The sequence below is a fragment of the Stegodyphus dumicola genome, chromosome 5, assembly GCF_044657685.1.
Source record: "Stegodyphus dumicola isolate Sdum_Otavi_A_Nest chromosome 5, ASM4465768v1".
Lineage (NCBI taxonomy): Eukaryota > Metazoa > Arthropoda > Arachnida > Araneae > Eresidae > Stegodyphus > Stegodyphus dumicola.
In genome coordinates this window covers 38,555,348-38,575,729 of record NC_140772.1, presented here as the reverse complement: position 1 = coordinate 38,575,729, position 20,382 = coordinate 38,555,348, and the positions used below count along the sequence as shown (strand labels likewise).

At 30.1% G+C, this 20,382-nt stretch overlaps 2 protein-coding genes across 3 annotated transcripts in view; one reads left to right on the top strand and one right to left on the bottom strand.

Annotated features, from left to right (window-relative positions):
- The window catches only part of LOC118196443 (testis-expressed protein 11-like), a 42,744-nt gene extending 35,190 nt beyond the window's left edge, over window positions 1–7,554 (bottom strand). Inside the window, exons 1-2 of the mRNA XM_085816343.1 lie at window positions 5,934–7,554; window positions 1,796–1,981 (exon numbers count right to left, since the gene is read on the bottom strand). Coding sequence (XP_085672469.1) covers window positions 1,796–1,981; window positions 5,934–7,515 — 1,768 coding nt within the window. The 5' untranslated portion in view covers window positions 7,516–7,554. The remainder of the gene's footprint in view (window positions 1–1,795; window positions 1,982–5,933) is intronic.
- A 757-nt stretch (window positions 7,555–8,311) lies between these two features.
- The window catches only part of gammaCOP (coat protein (coatomer) gamma), a 60,504-nt gene continuing 48,433 nt past the window's right edge, over window positions 8,312–20,382 (top strand). The window contains exons 1-3 of one of the 2 annotated variants that reach the window (XM_035351418.2): window positions 8,312–8,468; window positions 9,010–9,062; window positions 15,242–15,322. In XM_035351418.2, coding sequence (XP_035207309.1) covers window positions 8,429–8,468; window positions 9,010–9,062; window positions 15,242–15,322 — 174 coding nt within the window. In that variant the 5' untranslated portion in view covers window positions 8,312–8,428. Of the gene's footprint in view, window positions 8,469–8,525; window positions 8,560–9,009; window positions 9,063–15,241; window positions 15,323–20,382 lie in introns of those variants that run through there. The other variant, XM_035351419.2, reaches the window with a different exon arrangement.

The window sequence follows — 20,382 nt, the reverse complement described above, 5'->3', positions numbered from 1 at the left end:
TAGCCCAAAAGGGTTATTAATCTTGTAACAGCATTTTGCGTTGAATCACCATAAACGATGTACCTTTTTTCAAATTGTTGCCACTAAATATTATCGCTGTCGTATTATATTTGAAGAAATAAATAATGAAGAATCTGCATGAATGCTTGCATGTTTCTCGCACTGTGAAAAAATGGCGGCATCTAGAGCCATCAAATTTTGAATTTCGAATTTGTTTTATTATCTATTTCAAATTTTGTTTATTATTTATTTCTAAATCATAATATATTATTATATGCATAATTACTTAAAGCACTTACGGATCAGACTGAAGAAGACTAGTTGCATTTGGATGAGGGGAGTGAACCTTTACATTAGTTGGGTTCATATCATATATGTTATGGGCTGTGTACCTGTCTAGCATCATAAGAACATGCCTATTCTGAGCCGCCATGCGACGATTAAAAGGAAGAAGCCACGTAATGATGAGCTGTAGATCCAAGCTTTCTTAAGGACAGTTCCCACTGGGGTTTATCTGAGCTTACAGAGTCAGTTCCATGTGTCGATTAGCTCTGCTATGCCTGCAGTTCAGATTTTTCACCTTGCTGTCCTATGGGAAAAAAACTGGTTTTGGAGATGGGTCGGCTATGTCAATTGTCCCCTTTAGCTCAGATAAACCACAGTGGGAACGGCCCTTTATGGTGATAGTATATGCTAGGTAATGCACTGTTTATGTTTTTAAAACAACGTGGTTCCTCGGACTTACCGATTATCCAATGACGGTGTTTATCAGTGCCGCCTGCAGGGACTATGGCACTTGTTAATTTCTATTTTCGAGGGTATGACTTGGGAGAAGATTGGGGAAAAAAATTATTTTCGTCTATACTTGTAGACATAACACGAGATATACTTTTCTCTCATTTGATCATAGTCATACAAAAAGTAGTTTGCTCTTTCTTCATCAACTTTATTTGGTTCACTATACAAATCACTAATGATGAAAATGTGTATACTTTTTGGAACTGGTACAGTCAACTAGCGTAACAACTGAAATCTTGAATATCTAAATATTTTGCAATCTCGTTTTCCTTTGACTGAATCATAGGTCCATTTAAAGGTACATTGGAAGCTCGCATATTGTTGAATCATTCTAGATCAATAAGCGGGCTCAATAAGTAATGGCCTGGTAACTTGAGCAAGACCAGCGCACGGGTATACATCCTATTAAGAATAAGGGAAAGGTAATGAAAGATCAGGATGGGATATTGTGAACATTATTGCAGTTACATTAAATGTTTGCTATTAAGTGCATGTGACATCTGCGCGACATTCATATCCACATCACAATCTGTTATATCCGTAACGTTGTAGCGTGACCAGAAATGTAATGTGATAAAAAATGTAATATTTGGACGTCACTAGAACGTCTCAGCAACTATTTGTGCGGTATGGGTATGATTTTATCAGGCTCTGCTTTATTATTGTTTTCGAGTTTATTCTGAAAGTGATATTTGTGATTTGCAACATTCTTCGAATATTTGGGAGAATTGTCTTTGTTAAGCTATTTACTTTGTTGTGAGCTGTTATTTATTTCAATAAATTTCTATTTCTTTTTGTTCATTTATCGCAGTTATTAAAAAGATATCCGTAACCCGTAACGGAACTACATCAAAGTGTCTTGAAGCTAATATCTGAAATAACATCAGAGTACTGATCATTTACTTAGGCAAAGAACACAGTAAGTTACCTCAAAATATTATAGAAAATGTTCCATGCTTATCTGATTATGCTAATCGTACACATGAATAAAACTTACCGGAACAGTTGATTCTTATACTGACTAAACATTTGGCTATTTTGACTTGGAACATATTCTGATTCTTCGAAATGTTTTTGAATAATAATGCTTCTAATACCTTATATAAAAATGCTTCTTTTCCACTCGTGAAAGCAGTTTTGACAACGTCAAGGAATATACTGTTCAAATCTGTATCTGTATTACCTGTAAAAAATTATTCACAACTTAATTAATCAGAGAAACAGATTTTTTAATGCTCCGCTTTCATAAATTTTCTGATTTTTAGATTTATATGGTCCATTTAATGGCACTGGAATTTGAGTAGTACATGCTGACTAATAGAAAGGAGCTAAGTTTCATAAAAGAACGTGTATCATTATAATTCTAATTTAGCATAAAATAAGGATATTTTTAGGATAAGTTGTAAACTTAATTAGACATTAATTAAGTAATTAGACAGTAAAATAATGCTGTATTTCATTTAAATTTATTTGATAAATTGTCATTTTATGTGGATGTAATTGAATGCATATTCGGCTTAAAAATGAATTTATAACCAAGATCAACTGACACGTGATCTTCATTTAGTGAAATGGAAAAACTGGCTTCCGTCCATATCCTAGGTAAAAAATAATAAATTATACCTAACTTTACTTTCATGGAAAAGTATCCTAAAGTTTAGATAAAGACTTTAATCTATGCTGCAACATTACAAAAAATTATTCTTTAATTTTCATTTTTAGCCCAAAGGAGCTTTAACTCAGAAGAGCTAATAAATATCGAAACGGGATTTTGCGGTGAATCACTGTAAACGGCTGAATCACTTTTCAAATTGCTGCCACCAATATCGTTCCGTATTATTTTAAAACATTAAATAAAGGAGAATATGCATAAATGTAGGTATGTTATGTGAAAAAACAGCAGTGCCTACAGCCATCAAATTTGGAATAACGTAATCTTCCACCCGAACATCGGCATCTGGAAACCGGAATTTTGAATTTCGAATTTGTTTTATTATCTGTTTAAGATTTTGTAAAACTTTAACGAATTTTTGATTAAAAACTCAAAGCGAGAAGTGGCAACACTGTACAGATAAAAACACTTTTATCTCCAGCACAAAAGGCTTCGGAAATTCTAAAGATATGCTGTTTTTAAATAATTTGGGATATTGCTGTTGAATTAAATTTTATGTGGTTTAAGTGCGTAGAGCATGATATTTAATAAATAAAGGTAACACAAAAAACATTAAAAAATTCTCTTTGGGCATAATATAACATCTGAAAGCTTTCAGAATTATTTACATTTTTTAAAATTTTATTTTAATTTTTTTACTTCTAATTAATAAAAGTTTGTTTTCCTTCATCTTTCTCGCTCCATATGAGGGTTACTCTCTATTTTAACACTACATGAAGGAAATGGACTTTACTTTTATTAAGAAATTATTATAGTATAGATATTTCTAAATGTTATTTATTCATAAATGTGACAGCTGGAGATGATTTCCGTAGATTCACAAAAATTGTTTTCCTTATCATTTAAAGCAAGTTTTGAATTAACTGATGTAGGGAGCTGGTTTGACAATAAAACTCTATGTACAAAAGCAAGAGTTTTTAAATTTCTATGTTACCTAGTAATAAAGGTACAACTAATGAAGGTCTGTAAAATAAATTTAATTAATGTTTTTATGTTTACGGAGATTTTTAGATAAAATCTGGATTGCACCTGTTGGAATGTTTTTTTGGTACTATTCTGTTTTGAGAGCTGTAAAAAAATTGTAGCGAAAATGTATGCGCAAAAGCGCCAAATCTAACAAACGCGCCCATTTAACAGCGCGCCAAATCTAGCGTACGCGTTGATTTCAGATTGCGTAAGTTTATATAGTTAAGTTCTATATTTCTTAAGATGACTATGAAATACTAGTTTAATTTTTAAATCCTTTTTTGATTTTAAATCCTTTTTTGATATCCTATGGATTTAACAATTTGGGAATTGCCCATGACGAAAAGTCGGCAATAGAATTTTGGGTAAAATGCAGAATCACCCCACTGCTTGACGCGTTTTTAAGAATTGCACGTACTCGGTATCCATGTGCTCATCGACCTATTTTCACTTAAAAAAAAAATACTGGAATTGCACAAAAATGGCACTGCGTACACCCTTTATCTATGTACACATCGACCTATTTTCACTTAAAAAGTAAAGGAAAATTGACAAAAATCCAATTGCTTTTACCCTTGTAAAAAGCGGTAAACAAATAAGTGAGCGATTCTGCACTTTACCGAGAATATTTTCAAAGAAAAGGCATCATTCATTATAGAAAATTACGTTTGAACAACCAACGAGATGAAATTATGCTTAGCGATAAGTCGGTAGCGAAATAGCGATGCAGGCATCCATTCAGTTATGTTTAGCAATTTTTATATAAATTATAATAATGATCTGAAATAGTTATTTATGCTTCCATTCAGTCATGTTTAGCCTTTTTCATGTAAGTTATAATAATAAAAAAGAATTATATGAAATTAACCTTTCATCTAAATTAAAACATCAATCTTAGATAGTTATTTACTATTTATTATACTTCCTTTCTTGCCGTAATTATTTTTGGCAGCATTGGCATCAACAATGGTTTGGCGATTCTTTACGGCCCTCGAAACCGAATAGTACCTGAATATTTTTTATTAATTTTTTTAATATTTCAATATACAAAACAATAAAAGTTTAGCCAAAAAATATTGAATTTTGGGTACTTTTCCGTTTCGCCGGCGCAAATCTCGCCAAGCAGACTTTATTGGCGACAACATACAGTATACACATAAAAAATATTAAAAAAATATTAGTTCTAAGAATTCTTTTAAAAAAAGAAGGCATAAACATTTTAATATCGCTTAAAATTTTATAAAAAGCCAATAAATAAAGACAATAAATTTGTAAAAAGACATTAATTTAAGAATTTACTATGTTTTCATGGTTCAACATCCTGATTCGCCGGTTCATATCACGTTACCCCAAGCGATCTCATCTCACGTAAACTACTCTACAAAAATCTAATGCTCTCAGTAATTATCTACATTCATTTAAAGTTAAATCTTAATTTGGAACACAAGTTTAAATGCAAGAAATATTTCAATTCGTACGAATAGCTTACTCAGAAATTATGTAAAACTGCAGTGCTTTACTTCGCTAATGCATTCTCATTAGAATGGATGAATTTAACCCTTGACTTTATCTTTTCTATATTTTCGGCTTCGGATAAGCGCTGTGATTGCATCCCAATTGACTTAATTACCGAAAATGGCCTTAGACATAAACTGAACTATCTGATAAAAATTCTATGTATTCTATATTCTATTGTAAGAAACAACCAGTCTGATAAGAAAAAGCTGCGACTTGTTTTGAAAATGATGCGTAAAAGGTTACCAGCGAGAATATTCCGTTTGGCATCAGTTGTACCATTATTGGCAACTTCATCGCTTGCGCCCGCAAAACGGAAAAGTACCGAATTTTTGCATTTAAATTTTATATACCGAAACTCTGTTGTAATCTTTTCGGTTAATATGGCTCCCAGTTTATTAAACCAGCTATTTAACTGTGAGAAACTTTAAAAGACAACACTGATCATAAAAATAAATAGTGTTCTTTCTATAAACACATTATATTCATCCCTGTAGGTTTTTGTGACTCGCATACAAAACCACATAATTCTATTCTTAATTTCTCAAGAATTCCGGCAAATATGTCCCTGGCTCTTGCTTATACTATGTCATTTAACAGAAGAAATTTCTCTAAATATTCAAATTTGCAGATTCAGAAAGGAGCCACAAAGAAGAAATTATTTACAATCAATTAATTTGCAGAAAATATTTTTACATTTCTAAACTAAAAATTGACATCTTAAAATATTTTAACTATGTTAGATATCGAAATAAAAGTTATGTTAACAATATAATTTTAGTTATGTTAATGATATAATTTAACCACTCAGTTATTTAATTTATGTTAATGATATAATTAAATCGCTCAGTTAGTTCTAACACTTATATTTTTACTTGAATTATATTGACAATCCAAAGTATTTATTTTGATTTAGCATAAAACATTTAATGAAGTTTTTTTACAATGAAGTTATAAAAGAGAGAGAAATTTATATTCTTACCTATAATTTTTAGAGCTTCTTCTGCCAATTTTTCATTTTCACTGATAAGAGAAATTTGCAGAGCTAAGTAAATGTTTAGAGGATCAGTATCCAAGACTGACCAATTTAGCTTTTCAAATGACGCTTGGGCGGCGTCTTTCTTTTCCAATTTGATATAACAGTGACAGATTTGTTTTTCAACGTAAAAACGCATTTGCTCATTACGGTCTACTAGTTCAAGAAGGCAGGCACATTTCTTATACCATGTTAAACATTCATCATATGATCTGTCTTTAAATTTCATTTGCGTGAAAGACAATATTACTTTGCAAATAGAACATGCTAAAGAAGTTTCTATGGTTTCATTGTTTGCTACTTTTATAACATACTCTACAATTTCATTTGCCCTTTCGAAACAAGCTGTATGTAAACGAATTTTCAGCTCAAAGCACATTAAATGAATTTTTTCTTGTTCCTGAAATCTTTCTTGTGTGACCATCATAATAAAATCCGCTCCTATGTTTTCAAACACAGTATTCTTTAGAATAAGTAAAATATTCAAGGCAATTTCTACTGTAATTCCTTCCCAGTCCTTGACTTGATTTAAAACTTCTTGTACTAGATGTCCTTTTTCCGAAAGTAAAGATGCTTTCAGTTTTGAAATGATGTAAAACTTATCTAGCTTGTCTTTATATGCTAAATCCAATGTATTAATAGCGTTTTGCCAGTTTTGAGAAGGCAGGTGCCTCAAATAAATGCTTGATAATAATCTTAAAACTGAAAATATATCTTCATTTGGAGAATCACTAGTCCGTCTTATACTGTATGCAGTTTTCAAAATATCAATTGCCCATTCATATTGCTCGTCATTATAACATTTTAGACCGACATTAAAACACAAGCGAATGAAATATTTTTGAAGCATTGTATTGAAAAGTTCAGGTTTCTCAATATTCAAAATTTCTTGAACAACGTCCTCTAAAGCGTTAGTTTTAATAATCATTTCTAAATAATATAATTGTAAGATATTCTTTAAACTTTCTTTCTCATCACAAATTAACTTACTTTTATCGTTATCTTCAGTGAAGTCTTTTAATACTTCTTTGCAAAGTGTGATATAATAATTCGCCTTTTCATAATATTCGTATTGAATAAAATATTTAATAAGTTTACATCCCGTTTTGCATATTGTTAAAATTATATCATTTGATTCAAATTTTTCATCTTTGGTAAAAGTATTAAGTTTCACTGATAAAAGGAGAATTAATAATTCTTGAAGAATCTGTTTTTCTTCGTTTTCAGTTTCAGAAACTTCAATAACATTTGTCAATATAATTTGTATGCAGGTATTACATATTTCTTCTAAGTCGGTTCTAAATTCCACGTCTTTGAACTTTTTTCCTATATAGCTTTGTAAAAATCCAAAATACTCGCTTAGGTTCCTTGCTTGCATACCTTTCTTGAGAGAGTTCAAAAGCTCTTTTAACATAGCAATAATATTGCTATATTTTAACTCGCTGGAATCGGAAACTGATGAAATGTTGAGATCACTGTTTTCAATTACAGTATCCATTTCTTCTAAAAGTAAATGTTCCGAAGACATATCTTGCGTTTAACTATGTAGACTGCAGTTTGACAATGGCAAAAGATGAAGCGGATATAATCGGTTTCGTCTGCTAAAGAAGATATGAGAAGAAAAATGTCATCATAACGATGATTAAATAATGTTGTCATTTTTCCTTAAAGACGGAATTAAAATTCAGCCGCAACCTAAAAACCAAATTTCATTCAGTACATTTTTCATTTTATTGAGAAATTAAATTTTGAACATATGTAACAGGAATAGAAAAGAATGTATGGTAAAGGTTCGACATTTTAACTACGGACAAACTTTAATAAAAAAGATGAATTAGATTATTTTTGTCGGAATATCATGTGAAAAATCAATTAAATATCTTATATATATTAAAAATATATGATAGTAATTTTATCAAAAGGAAGGAAAAAAAAATCCTTAGAATAAAAAATGAAATTTAGCCAAACTGTCTCAAAGTTTGAGATTTTCCTTTCCCCCCCAAAAAAAATTATAAATATTATAAGTAATAGCTTTTTGAATTTTTATTTATTAGCTGTAAATTTTTATTTATTTTGTTGTAAATTATTATTTTGCTTTTATATCTGAAAAGTATTCGAAAATGTATAATAAAAACTTTTTGAAAAGTTATATGAAAAAACATATGAATTTCGCGGATTTATTCCTTATTTACAGAAACATTTTGTATTTATGAAATCTCAAAAAACTTCCCATAATTTGGTAAAATAATCACTGAAATTCGGGTTGAGACAATGTTACGGCTCCACTAATAAAAGTTTACGTAATCTTTGCATTTACTTCTCCTGGCTCAACGCTGAAACAGTTCTAAGCTGTATGTCGAAATTTCGGAAGATGTCGTGGATTGGGTATTGACGTGGAGTAGTTTGTGTTGTATCTTTAAGTGTCATATTGCAAAGTAATAATGTACGCTTTGAAACGGGATAAAAAGGAAGAGGAAGACGGTAAATTTAGAATATAGTTCTATAACTTCAAACTAGTTATCTTTGACATAGTACTTTTTTTTTACCTGTAGAATGGATGTAGGTGTCTCAGGTTTGTTTTCGTAGGCTTAAACATTATCGGCATTTCATATTTCCTTTTTATAAACTATGTTCTGAAAGCTTTTAACTAAATTTTTCAACTTAGGATATATCTACAAATTCAAAAATCGTAAAATTTTCGAACTAAGTTAGAGTATGAAGAAGTGTTATGCCGTTATTTCAAACTATACTATTCATAGATTTGTTTTGAAATACATTCTTGCAGTACAGGTAAAATAATTCCTTAAAAAGGTGATAATTATATATTGTATTCACCAAATGCTTCTGTGTATAAGTGAGAAATCTGTGTTACACCTTTGTAAGGTATTTCTTATTTGAAAAGCACATTACGTACATAGGTGACGTTGTATATGTTTTGAGACAACCGATTTTCCCCCCGTATTTCATGGTGTTATAGTTTTTCCTTTCTATTTTTAAGGAACTAATACTTTGTTAATTGTAGGTGGCAGTGGAAATCTATTTAATAATTTGGAGAAAACAGCAGTTCTCCAAGAAGTAAGTGTTACTGTAAATTTGATGCACTGTATGTTCATTAAATATTATATTTTTAATATGTGTTTTAAATCATCAGAATTCTAAGCTTTAATATCTGTGTTTATTTTGTATGAAATGTAATCTGAAATGAATTTTTAGATTTATACATAGATTTGATTTAAAAATTCTACTGTCTCTGCAGTATTGCTTTGATTTCTGAATATTTAAATGGCCTAAGTAATAGTGTTATCAAAATGAGTTTCCATAAGCTAGAACTATGTTTATTACCATGGCATTTAAAGGAGTTAAAATAAATGTGCATATTTATTTATATTTGGGCAATTTAGTAAAAATAAACTCTTTGTTATAATATATATATGTTTCCATGTAGAAAAGAAAAAATACCAACTGTATAAAATTCATATATTATAAAAATGAGTTTCTGTAACTTTTACTATTCTTTAAACTTATATTTTATCTTGGCTTAATCAATGAGAAATTCTTTTGAAACTGCAATGAAGTAAATTTACTATTTCATGTAGCTATTATACAAATAAAGCATTTTACGTGTATTAAGAAATGCCTATTGTTTTGTTCTTTTTGGTACTCTGTAAACAAAATTGTTGAGAAAGCTTATTTTTCTCAATATCGTCATTATAAATTATTAACGAATTTAATCAAATTTGTTGAAGATCTTTGGGTAAAATCCTAGTACAGTCAAAAGTCGTTAATCCAGACTCGTCGGGACTTCTGCGATTCCGGATTATAGATCATCAGTTTAAATCTGGTAAGATGGCATGCAGAAATTATAAAATTAAAAATATGAAACCGTAATTTATGAAATAAAGAACAATTATGATCTAAAGGGTATCAAAATTTACAAAAAAAAAAAAGCTTAATATTTATTTGTGTACTTTATTAAACATTTCTTTCAATGTAAGTTGTTTAAGTTGCTTCGTTTTTTACGTGATAATACATTCTATTTAATTTTATAAACAGACATAATTTCTTGTTCAGTTACAAAGTTCCGCTGTTCAAGTCCTATAATTGCTGTGTGGAGAATATCGACTAATTTGTCAATCGAAATTTTTTCGTTTTCAATAACCTCTGTCACTTTCTTCGCTATCGGAAGCGAATTATAATGACGAGGAATTTGATGTAAATCATATCAAAGACGGAGTACATCGAGATGAAATACTACATTTAGTAAGGAATTATAAGCCAAATAAAATAAAAACATCTGCTTTGAAGATAAGGATAGTGCTGACAGATCAACTTCCAATTCATTGCGCGCCACGGCATTAAAGATAAACAAAGTTTAGTTAAACAAACGTTAAACGTTAAAGTTTAGATAAACAAAGGATATGCTTTTATCCATTTTTTGTTTAATGGACTTCGAAATGTACTTTCGCTTTGTAGACCCTTTATATATTAGTAAATATATATCAAACTCTATTTGACATAATCGAAAGTTCAAGCTTACTTTTATAAAATTGCTCTAACGGTCTGCAAAAAATAATAAGCCAAATCCAGTTCGAAGATTAAGGAACAACTCAATCTGCAACGTTAACTGAATTGGATAATTTTAGCTTAGCTTATACCGTCCGTTATACATTAAACACGCATTCGTAAATGTATTTTGCGTACACGCATATTCGCAGCCGTAAAGGTCTCCGGATTATGGATGTCCGAATTAACGACTTTTTGACTAAGTAAACATTGGGTGTCCCACTACATTTCCACCTGAACCTGAAACTGTATATGGTATGGTCTTGACGATTTTGAAAATTGCCGCTAACACCACGTTAACTGCTCATCATGTCTACAAAAAGTCACCAAATCCCGTCTCTATGGTATACTAGGATTAAACCAATCTTTGAAATAATCGTTTTAATGTATTGAGTTTAACAAATACAGAAACATTATCTCATTCATATAAAGCTAATTAAAAATTTTAAATTATGAAAATTCAGTTGTAAAAAAATGAAAGATTAATTATTGGTGCGAATCAAGTTAAGCTAGTAATTTACAAAAAAGCTATGAAACTATTTTATTTAAGAACTTTTTACTGTTTGTATTTTTTAAACAAATCTTAACTTAGAACAGATTTGTATATTTATTAATATTTATCAACAGAATAGTATCTATTAGCCAAAATATAACCATGCAAATACGAAGTAACAATACACAAAATTGTGTGTTAGTCTTTTTTCTTGGAGATGTGGATCTATTTGTATTTTATAGCTTCATTGCCAAAAATTTTTATACTCATATATTTTTAAAATAACCTTAACAAAAGATGTAATCGATTATAAAATAGTTAAAAAATAGGCATACTTTTAAAGCTATTGGAGAATCTTAAGGTATTTAAGAATAAAGTAAGCTTGAAAAAAATTTTTTTTTTTTTTTTTTTTTTTTTTTTTTTTTGTTTGTTTCTGTATTGACTATATACACTACACTGTTATGTTTTTGGCTTATGGTAGTTATATTTCGATAATACTGTCTCATGTTGTTAATTTTAACCATTGCAGAATTGGCTCATGTAATAGAGGATTAACATCCTTATTGAAGTGGCTACTGAGCTTAGTTGCCAAAAGTGAGAAGCTTAAATCTTCCAATTTGTAATATTCAAATGTCGCCAAATAAAGTTTTAACATAGAGTAACATTTTGAATTAAGATATGCTCTGTTTATATAAACCCAAGTGAAAATTTGTAAAATGCAATAAAAACAGTAAATAAGGAAGTTGAAAAATCTACATTTGAAGCAGCTTCTTTCATGCTGCTTTAATTCATTATATGGCTAATTATATCAAGGGATGATTTTGCTCTTAATAGAAGGCAAGTCAAGAACAAAATACAATACATTAATTTTACTTTTGTTAGAAATTTTGCATGCTTTTGATATTTTTCATAATAAAACAAATGTAGAGTTCCGATTCTTAATTTCACTTCAGCATGTAATAAAATACCTCCATATTTAAGAAAATGATTTATTAGCATAAATCTCTATAATGAATAATTTGCCTTTGTACCTGCCTTTTTGCTTGGCATACATCTCGAACCAAAATTTCTGCATTTAAACATTGTTTACTTACTGAATAATTTATATCCCTGATGCTAAATGAGCAAATCATTGTTTATTAATTTTGCTTTCATCACAGAATGATTATGGAGCTTGATTAGGAGCTTGAGAAATGGCTAAAAATAGACATGCAAAAAATAGATTTTTGTAAATGATGCTCGTAGGCCAATAGCATACAGCTGGCTAAGCTTTAGCTGCAAATTTTGAAGGTTTCCAGATATTGCAAACAAAAAGCGAAATTTTCCAATTAACAGAATTTGTGGAGGAATGGTAATAAATGAAGTTGATGTAATGTTTTTCATTTAACTTAAGGGTACAACTCTAATATACGCCCTAATTTCACCAAATGTGGCGATATATGTTCTGTGCTGGTTTTTGGCACAATTGCATGTTCTATGGCAACCCTGTTGACGAAAAATTTTTCGCTGGAGCTCGTTGGTTCGCCTCTGTGTCTGAGAAGATGGGAGGGAAAGATAAAATGGTAGTTGTTAAATTGAAGTTCGGCAAAAGGAAATATGATTGTGGCTATCCTGTTGAGAGGTAGTGGGTATTTGGAAGTGTGGAAAGAGGGTCTGGGAGATTATTTTTAATGGCTGTGCATGATAGAAGTAGGGATTTGTGATTTTATTTATTTGTGAACCATAGTATAAATTTTCTGGATAGTGTGTCTGGCTGTCATGTAAATACGATAGTGATTACGTGGCGGCATGTTAAAGGCGGTATGAATTTCTGCTATTCGAAAACGCATTAATTCATGGTAAGTGCATTTTATTTTATCCTTGTTCTTATTTTGTAGAATGCTATGTTCATTGGTTCTTTAGTATGAATTTCTGTCGTTATTGTTGTTTTTTTTTAAATTGTTTAAAATTTATTTTAGTTTATTTTGTTGTTTAGTGTCTAGACTGTACAATTCGTAGATGTTTTTTAAAGTTGAAACAGAATGCTGTGTACATGGTATTATTTGAAATTTGTTGTTGTTATGTTATTTTATTAAAGCGAGGAGTGCGTAGATCGTAGATTCCTTCCTTGCCTAAATTGTGCAATTCATAGAATTTTTTTTAAGTTTAAACAGGATGCTGTGTACATAGTATTCTTTGAAATTTGTTGTTATGTTAATTTATTAAAGCGAGGTGTGCGTAGTTTGTAGATTCGTTCGTTGCCTGCATTGTGCAATTCGTAGATGTTTTTTTAAGTTAAAACATGTCGCTGTGTACATGGATTCTTGTCAAATATTTTTGGTTAGAAAGTTTATGTTTTTGCTATCTAAATTTTTTGTTCTTGTTTCGGATTTTTAGCTAAATTGTGTGTTCAAAACGTAGTCTTTGCATGTGCGAAAACCGCGTTTTTGGAGACATTGTAGGCTAAAAGTTCAAAATGTAGACAAAAAATTTAGATAGTAATATAGCATCATGAAGTTTCTCGCCAAAAATATTTGGCGACTTGAGGGCGCATATCAGAGTAGTTCCAACTTAAGCATCTTAAAAAAAAAAAAAAAAAAGAAAGAAAGAACTGTAAAATCTGTAGTAACTGTTGATGGTGAAAAAAAATGAGAGGTTGATAAGAATGAACAAATTTCGATTTTGCAATTTGGTGGGAATTCTCAGCACAGCAGTTCAAGGACCTTGAACAATGGAACTTTGAACAAGAAATTGTCTACATGTAAAATTTAAGAGGAAGTAATAACACAAAAATTTAAGTACCTTAGATGAAAAAGTACTAAGTCCCCTCTCCCAAAAAAAAAAAAAAAAAAAAAAATGTAAATTTTGATTCCCTTAAAGTCAGAAATGCTTCATTATTTCAAAAACTAATATTTATATTTTTAATTTAAAAATTTCTACATGTCATCATATTAGATTTAAACCGACAATCTAATATCTAGAAAAATCCAGAATCGTTGAAGTACGTATCTCAGACTTATTTTAAAATTGCTATTTTAAAATAGGAATTATACTTGATGAAGCATGAGTAGCTTTATAGTGTTAGTTCTCAACCTTTTGTGTCCTATGCACCCCTTTCTTCCTCAAAACTTGAAAAATACATACACGTGTACATAGATTATTTTAAAATCTTGTTTGTTTTAAATTTAAGGAAGAATAAGTATAGAAAATAAATATCAAAACTTTCATAAAATTAGTTTATATTCATAAAATAGGTACTACTTAACAGGTATATGTTCATAAAATAGATACTTAACAGGTAAGTAAGACTAACCTTATTCCTGTACCATGCTGTGACCTCGCTGCTTTATAGTGATTGCTATGTAAAATTTCTGCAAAAATACCTGCTTAATATTTATTTTGTTTCTGTATTTAGATGTAATCAAAATATGGATTATCAAAAATGAGTGTTTAGCTCATATATTTTTCCTTTTTTGGTATTATTCTGTTTTGAGGGCCGTAAAAAATCGCCAAACTATTGTTGATGCCAGTGCTTCCAAAAATAATTGCGGCAACCCTAACGCAAAAAAGGAATTATAATAGTAAATACCTATTTAAAGATTATTGTTTTAATTTAGATGAAAGGTTAATTTCATATAATACTTTTTTATTATAATTTACATAAAAAAGGCTAAACTTAACTGAATGGAAGCATAAGAGTAAATAACTATTTCAGATCATTATTATAATTTATATATAAAAAAGGCTAAACTTAACTGAATGGATTCCTGCATCTCTTTTTCGCTACCGAGTTATCGCTAAAGAATAATTTCATCTCGTTGGTTGTTCAAACATAATTTTCTATAATGAATGATGCCTTTTCTTTGAAGAAATTCTGTTGCAGACTTTTCGTCATGGGCAATTCCCAAATTGTTAAATCCATAGGATATCAAAAAAGGATTTAAAATCAAAAAAGGATTTAAAAATTAAACTAGTAGTTCAATTGTGTCTTAAGAAATATAGAACTATCTGAACTTACGCAGTTTGAAATCAGCGTGTACGCTAGATTTGGCCCGCTGTTCAATGGGCACGTTTGCTAGATTTGACACTTTTTCGCATACATTTTCGCTGCAATTTTTGTACAGTCCTCAAAACGGTATAGTACCTTTTATATATATATATATATATATATATATATATTCAGATCAAAAAGTAAAGTTCTAACTTTATACATTTTTAGGCTAGGACTTTTAACGAAACTCCTTTGAATCCCAGAAAATGTGCACATATTTTGACTAAAGTTATCTATCTCCTCAATCAGGTAAATATTTTTATTAATTCATTTTGGTAATATTTACTGTAAAGTTTAGTTCTTAATGCATATAAGATTAATATTTTATGTTTGAAATAATATTTTCAAACTGTTAAACTTTTGTGCTGTTGTAGTGAATGAAAGACTTTTGATTTTAAAAACTAACTGAACTTGAAAACTAAATAAAACGGTCTTCTTACCTGGAACTTTTTTTTAAATAACTAATTTTCAACACAAGTTAATAAAAGCTTATATTTAAACTCCTGTGAAAAAAGTTTCAGTACTTTTCCCATTTTGCCGGCACAGGTGATAAAGTCGCCAAAAATGGTACAACCGATGCCAAATGTAATATCCTCCCTGGTAACCTTTTACGCTAGATTTTCAAAACAAGTAACTTTGAATACTTATTTTGAATACTTCAGTCTATGTAAGAATGAGGCATTCAAAACATGTAATGGAATTTCTATTACATGAATTTAAAATTCTATGTAATTTTATGCCAATATTTTCTTTGAATACTGGCATAAAATTTTTACCAGATAGTTCAATTTTATGCCCTAAGTGATAAAAATTACTTTCACGTGTTAGGCTTAGCTTTGTCAGCGCTGTGGATGTTGCTTTTTTTCTTTCGAAAAAATCAAAATTTCTGCTAAACAAACTTCTTTAGAGCATATCGTGCTGATAACGTGATAGAAATTGCTTAAATGGCAGATATATTTTGAAAATATAGTAGAAAGAAATAAGCAAACCACAAATGCACTTTACATATTTAGTTAGCCAAGTAATTAACATGTAACTTGCATTTGTAGTTTGCTTATTTCTTTCTACTATATTTTCAAAATATATCTTACATATTTAGTTAGCCAAGTAAATAAACATGTAACGAGCATTTGTAGTTTGCTTATTTCTTTCTACTATATTTTCAAAATATATCTGTCATTTAAGTAATTTCTATCACTAAGGGCTTTTGTGGTAATTAAGTCAATTAGGATGCAATCACATCGCTCACCCAAAAGCAAAAACATAGAAAAAGCGAAGTTAGGGGTTAAATTCATCAATTCTAATGAGAGCTCTAGTGAAGTAAAGCACTGTGGTTTTGCATAATTTCTGAGTAAGCTAATTGTACGAATTGAAATAATTCTTGCATTTTAATTTGTATTCCATAAGATTTAATTTGAAATTGATATAGATAATTACTGACAGTTAGATTTTTGTAGCGTAGTTTACGTGAGACAAGATCACTTTGGGTCGTGAAATTTTAAATGATATTAAAATTTTTATGTTTTCAAAATAAAAAATTCTTAGAACTAACATTAACTAACATTTGTTATTTATGTGAATACTGTGTGTTGTTGCCAATAAAGTCTGCTTGGCGAGATTCGTGCCGGCCAAATGGAAAAGTACCAAAGTTTCTTAAAGCTTTTTGCAAGGTTGTCATACTTATGTTGACCGTCTGTGTATATAATTCCAGTTCCATATATATTTCCAACTGTACTCCTGCGAACCCAATTTACAGCTTTCTCCCAACTTTCTCTTATTTTTAAAATTTCTCACAATTTTTATATATATCATGGCTTAATAGTTCATTATTTGCATCCAGAAAAGTGATTTTTGACATCTGAAAGCGCTTGGTGTATCTCTAGATTACATTTAAAACAAAAAAACGCAAAGTCGTCGGTGAGACATTATGGCAAGCTTCTTTGTGTTAGAGTATATGTGTGTCCAAAAACGTCATGCTCCAGTTCTCTAATGAGTATCAGGTGGACACTGCAGGTTCTCTGGCATACATTCACCAATAAGTTCAAGCAAGGTTGAGGTTGTTAATTTCGTTCATCTCATCAGTGAGTTTCATATGCTTTCAAGGATGAGTTACACAAAAATTGTTATCTTTTTTCCTAATCAAGTCTGCAAAAAGATAAAATACTGATGAACTTTTCAAAAATCATATTAAAATGAATTTATAAAATTTCATCAAAGAAATGTAATGCAGTTGCATTGTGTACTGTTTCTCACTAAGACTTTTTGATTTTGCATAATGGAAAGGCTAATGTTTCTAAATGTGTGAGTATGTAAAAGTGCAAAGACAAAATAAGTTATACTGAAAAAAATGAAAAATAAATTTGTCTGTGTGAGCAAAGCACCAAAAAGTTATTCTTGCAGAATGCCTGTTCTTTATGTTTGCCCTGGGGCATAACTGCAACTGAATGCATAGGACCGTGTTGAATCTTTATTTTTAGAAAAATGTTCCCCAATGGTGAAATCACTAAAAAATTCTCAAGTGCAAGGACGAGAACAACTGCAATTGTTATAGAAATGGGTATGAAAAATAAATCTTCAGTTATTGATTGTATTCCAGCAATTTCATTGTGCCATTCGACTGATGGAAACAATAATACGGAAGCAAAACTGCATCCAATTGTTTTCTTTAATGTCAAGAATTTAAGACAAAGAATTGCAAAAACTGGTATCCATGTACATATCAACCGATTTTCACTTGCAAAAAAACATCAGAGAATTTCATAAACTAGGCATTGTGCACTCCCTTGACTTTGTCCATGTACACATCGAACTATATTCACTTAAAAAGTCAAAGGAACATCCAACAAAAAAATAAATATAATTTCTATAAACTACATTTTAAATCAAACAATGAAATAACATGAAAAAGGAAATTCATCTTTGCACTACACAAAGGAAATATTCACTTACCTTATTTACAAATTAACATGTCTTCTGTCAAACAAAATTCTTTAACAGAATCCAAAAACTTCCTAAAATTATTTGAACTAGAATGTGTATACTGGCGTCACCACATAATTCAAACGTCAAATTAATCTTACCACATTTAGCCATTTTACCATCTAAACCACAAAACAAGTAATATATTTCCTAACCAACACACATCACAAGCTCTTACGAATTTACTGCAATCATGCAACCAATTACATCATAATAAGGTTTCCATAACATTCAACTATTCAAGCTACCATAAATGAAACTACAACTTGACGATAAATGAAACAACTTCGCGATAATACAAGGGTTACCCTTCTGTCTACTCTAACCAAAAAACTTTCATTAGCAAAAGCTGTCCAGCACCAAAGAGTTACTTAATGAAAGCAAAGTCTGCCATTGTTCTTGGCATTTGCATGAAAACTAATTGAAATATTTTTTTGTTAAATAATAAAAACGTTTTTTGCTTGTAAATATTTTTGCCTATTGCATTTAAGATGAACTTTTAGATATTAATTAGTTGTTATATAAAGTTAATTCATTATTAGGCCAGTGGAACGTTAGCTCAGAAGGGCTATTAGTCTTGACGAGGGATTTTGCATTGAATAATTTTTCAGATTGTTACCACTAAATATTATCACCGTGCATTATTTTAAAAGAAATTAAATAAAGGCGAATGTGCATGAATGTAGGTATGTTTCTGGCATCGTGAAAAAACTGTACCTAGATAGGGTTCGTAGCAGTCCTTACAAGTGCTTATAAGTCCTTATATTTGAAAATAAGATATAAAGGCCCTTATAGGTGCTTACTTTTTCTTTAAAGCCCTTATTTTTTTGTTTTTGTTTTTAGTGCTTTTTTGCTTTTAGTGCTTTTTTTAATGAACGCGCATTTTTCCCCCGTACCAAAGCCGAAACTAAATAAACAACTTTTCTTCCTTTTATGGAACGTCAGATGGTGAATCATACTCCCGGAAATAAGCTTTTCCCCCTTTCTCTGCATTAACGTAACCTATGGTGCACGCGGGAGTACAGACAGGTGCACATTGTTCTATTGGTCAAAGAATTGCGAAAACCATAGAAAATTCCGGTACATTCGATATTCTTTTCATCCCACCCAAATACTACACACGTTTGAATTTCTATCAAGATTTTAATAATTTGGATTCTCGTTCCGCGTGGTCAGTTCATATTCGTGTTTATTATGATCGTTATGCTTATATTATGAGCATATGTATGAATATTTATAATATAGTTGCAGTAGCTGCTGAAGTGTAGATAAACTTCCAAAAATGGGTGTATTTTTACACAGATTAGCTTTCTAAGGAATGTGTTTGAATGGCTTAAATAAAAGGAAAGTAATCGAATAGTCAAAATAATTCCCCCCCTTTTTTTTAATTGCCAATACACAGTACGAAGGTTGGTAAGTTCTACCCTTTCTCCACAAAATCTCTACTATTGAAGCAGCAGATTTTTTTTTTGTCACTGTCCAATCTGGATTGAATAGGACTAAAAGTTTTGCGGTCTCCCCGTTCCAAACGAAGAATATTCTATTCCGGAAATTTAACATAGTCTGTTCAAAATTAGAATCAAAAACACCCCAGTTGAGTCTCTTCCTTTTCCTTTATGTAGTTCTTATTTTCCAAATACCAGCAGCTGTTGATTCCGATTGCGTAATATCACGGATGGAAGAATGCACGTATTGCACAATAACGTTTGCCATATTTTGCAGAGATAATTAATTTTGATGTTCAGTCTGAGATTTATTTATGAACACTTAAAAGAGTTTGACTGTGCTTTCTAAGCAGAATATTTCTCAGTTCCGTTGGTCTATTTTTATGTGATGCACATATCGAAATGTCAAAATCATTTATTTAGCCGAGAAATCTAAAGAACGGCTAAAATCTCTGCCCCTCCTCTTTTTCCAGTTATGCTCGACTGTACGGAATATTTGGCAATTTCCAAGTATGCGGGTTAGTTAAGCTTTTACTGTTAAAGGATGACTGCATGAAGCAATTTTCCGTGTCCTGATTTCAGAAATGTTCCTTTTTTTTTACTTAAATTACTTTGCTTGGAATATATGTTAAGGGAAAACTGTTATGCAATGAAAATTTAGAAAATGTTCAGAATTTTGATTTAAGTTAAATTATTTAAATATTAATATGAGTGGAAAAATAAATTGTATTTATTATTAGGTGCCAAGTGAATACAATTAATATGTCTTATTATTATTTATTTTCTATATTTTGAACTGAAATTTCATCATTAAATCTTGTAATATAGTTTAGTTCTGCATAGTTTTTTTTCTATCATTCTAAACTAATTCTGTAAATTGAACTG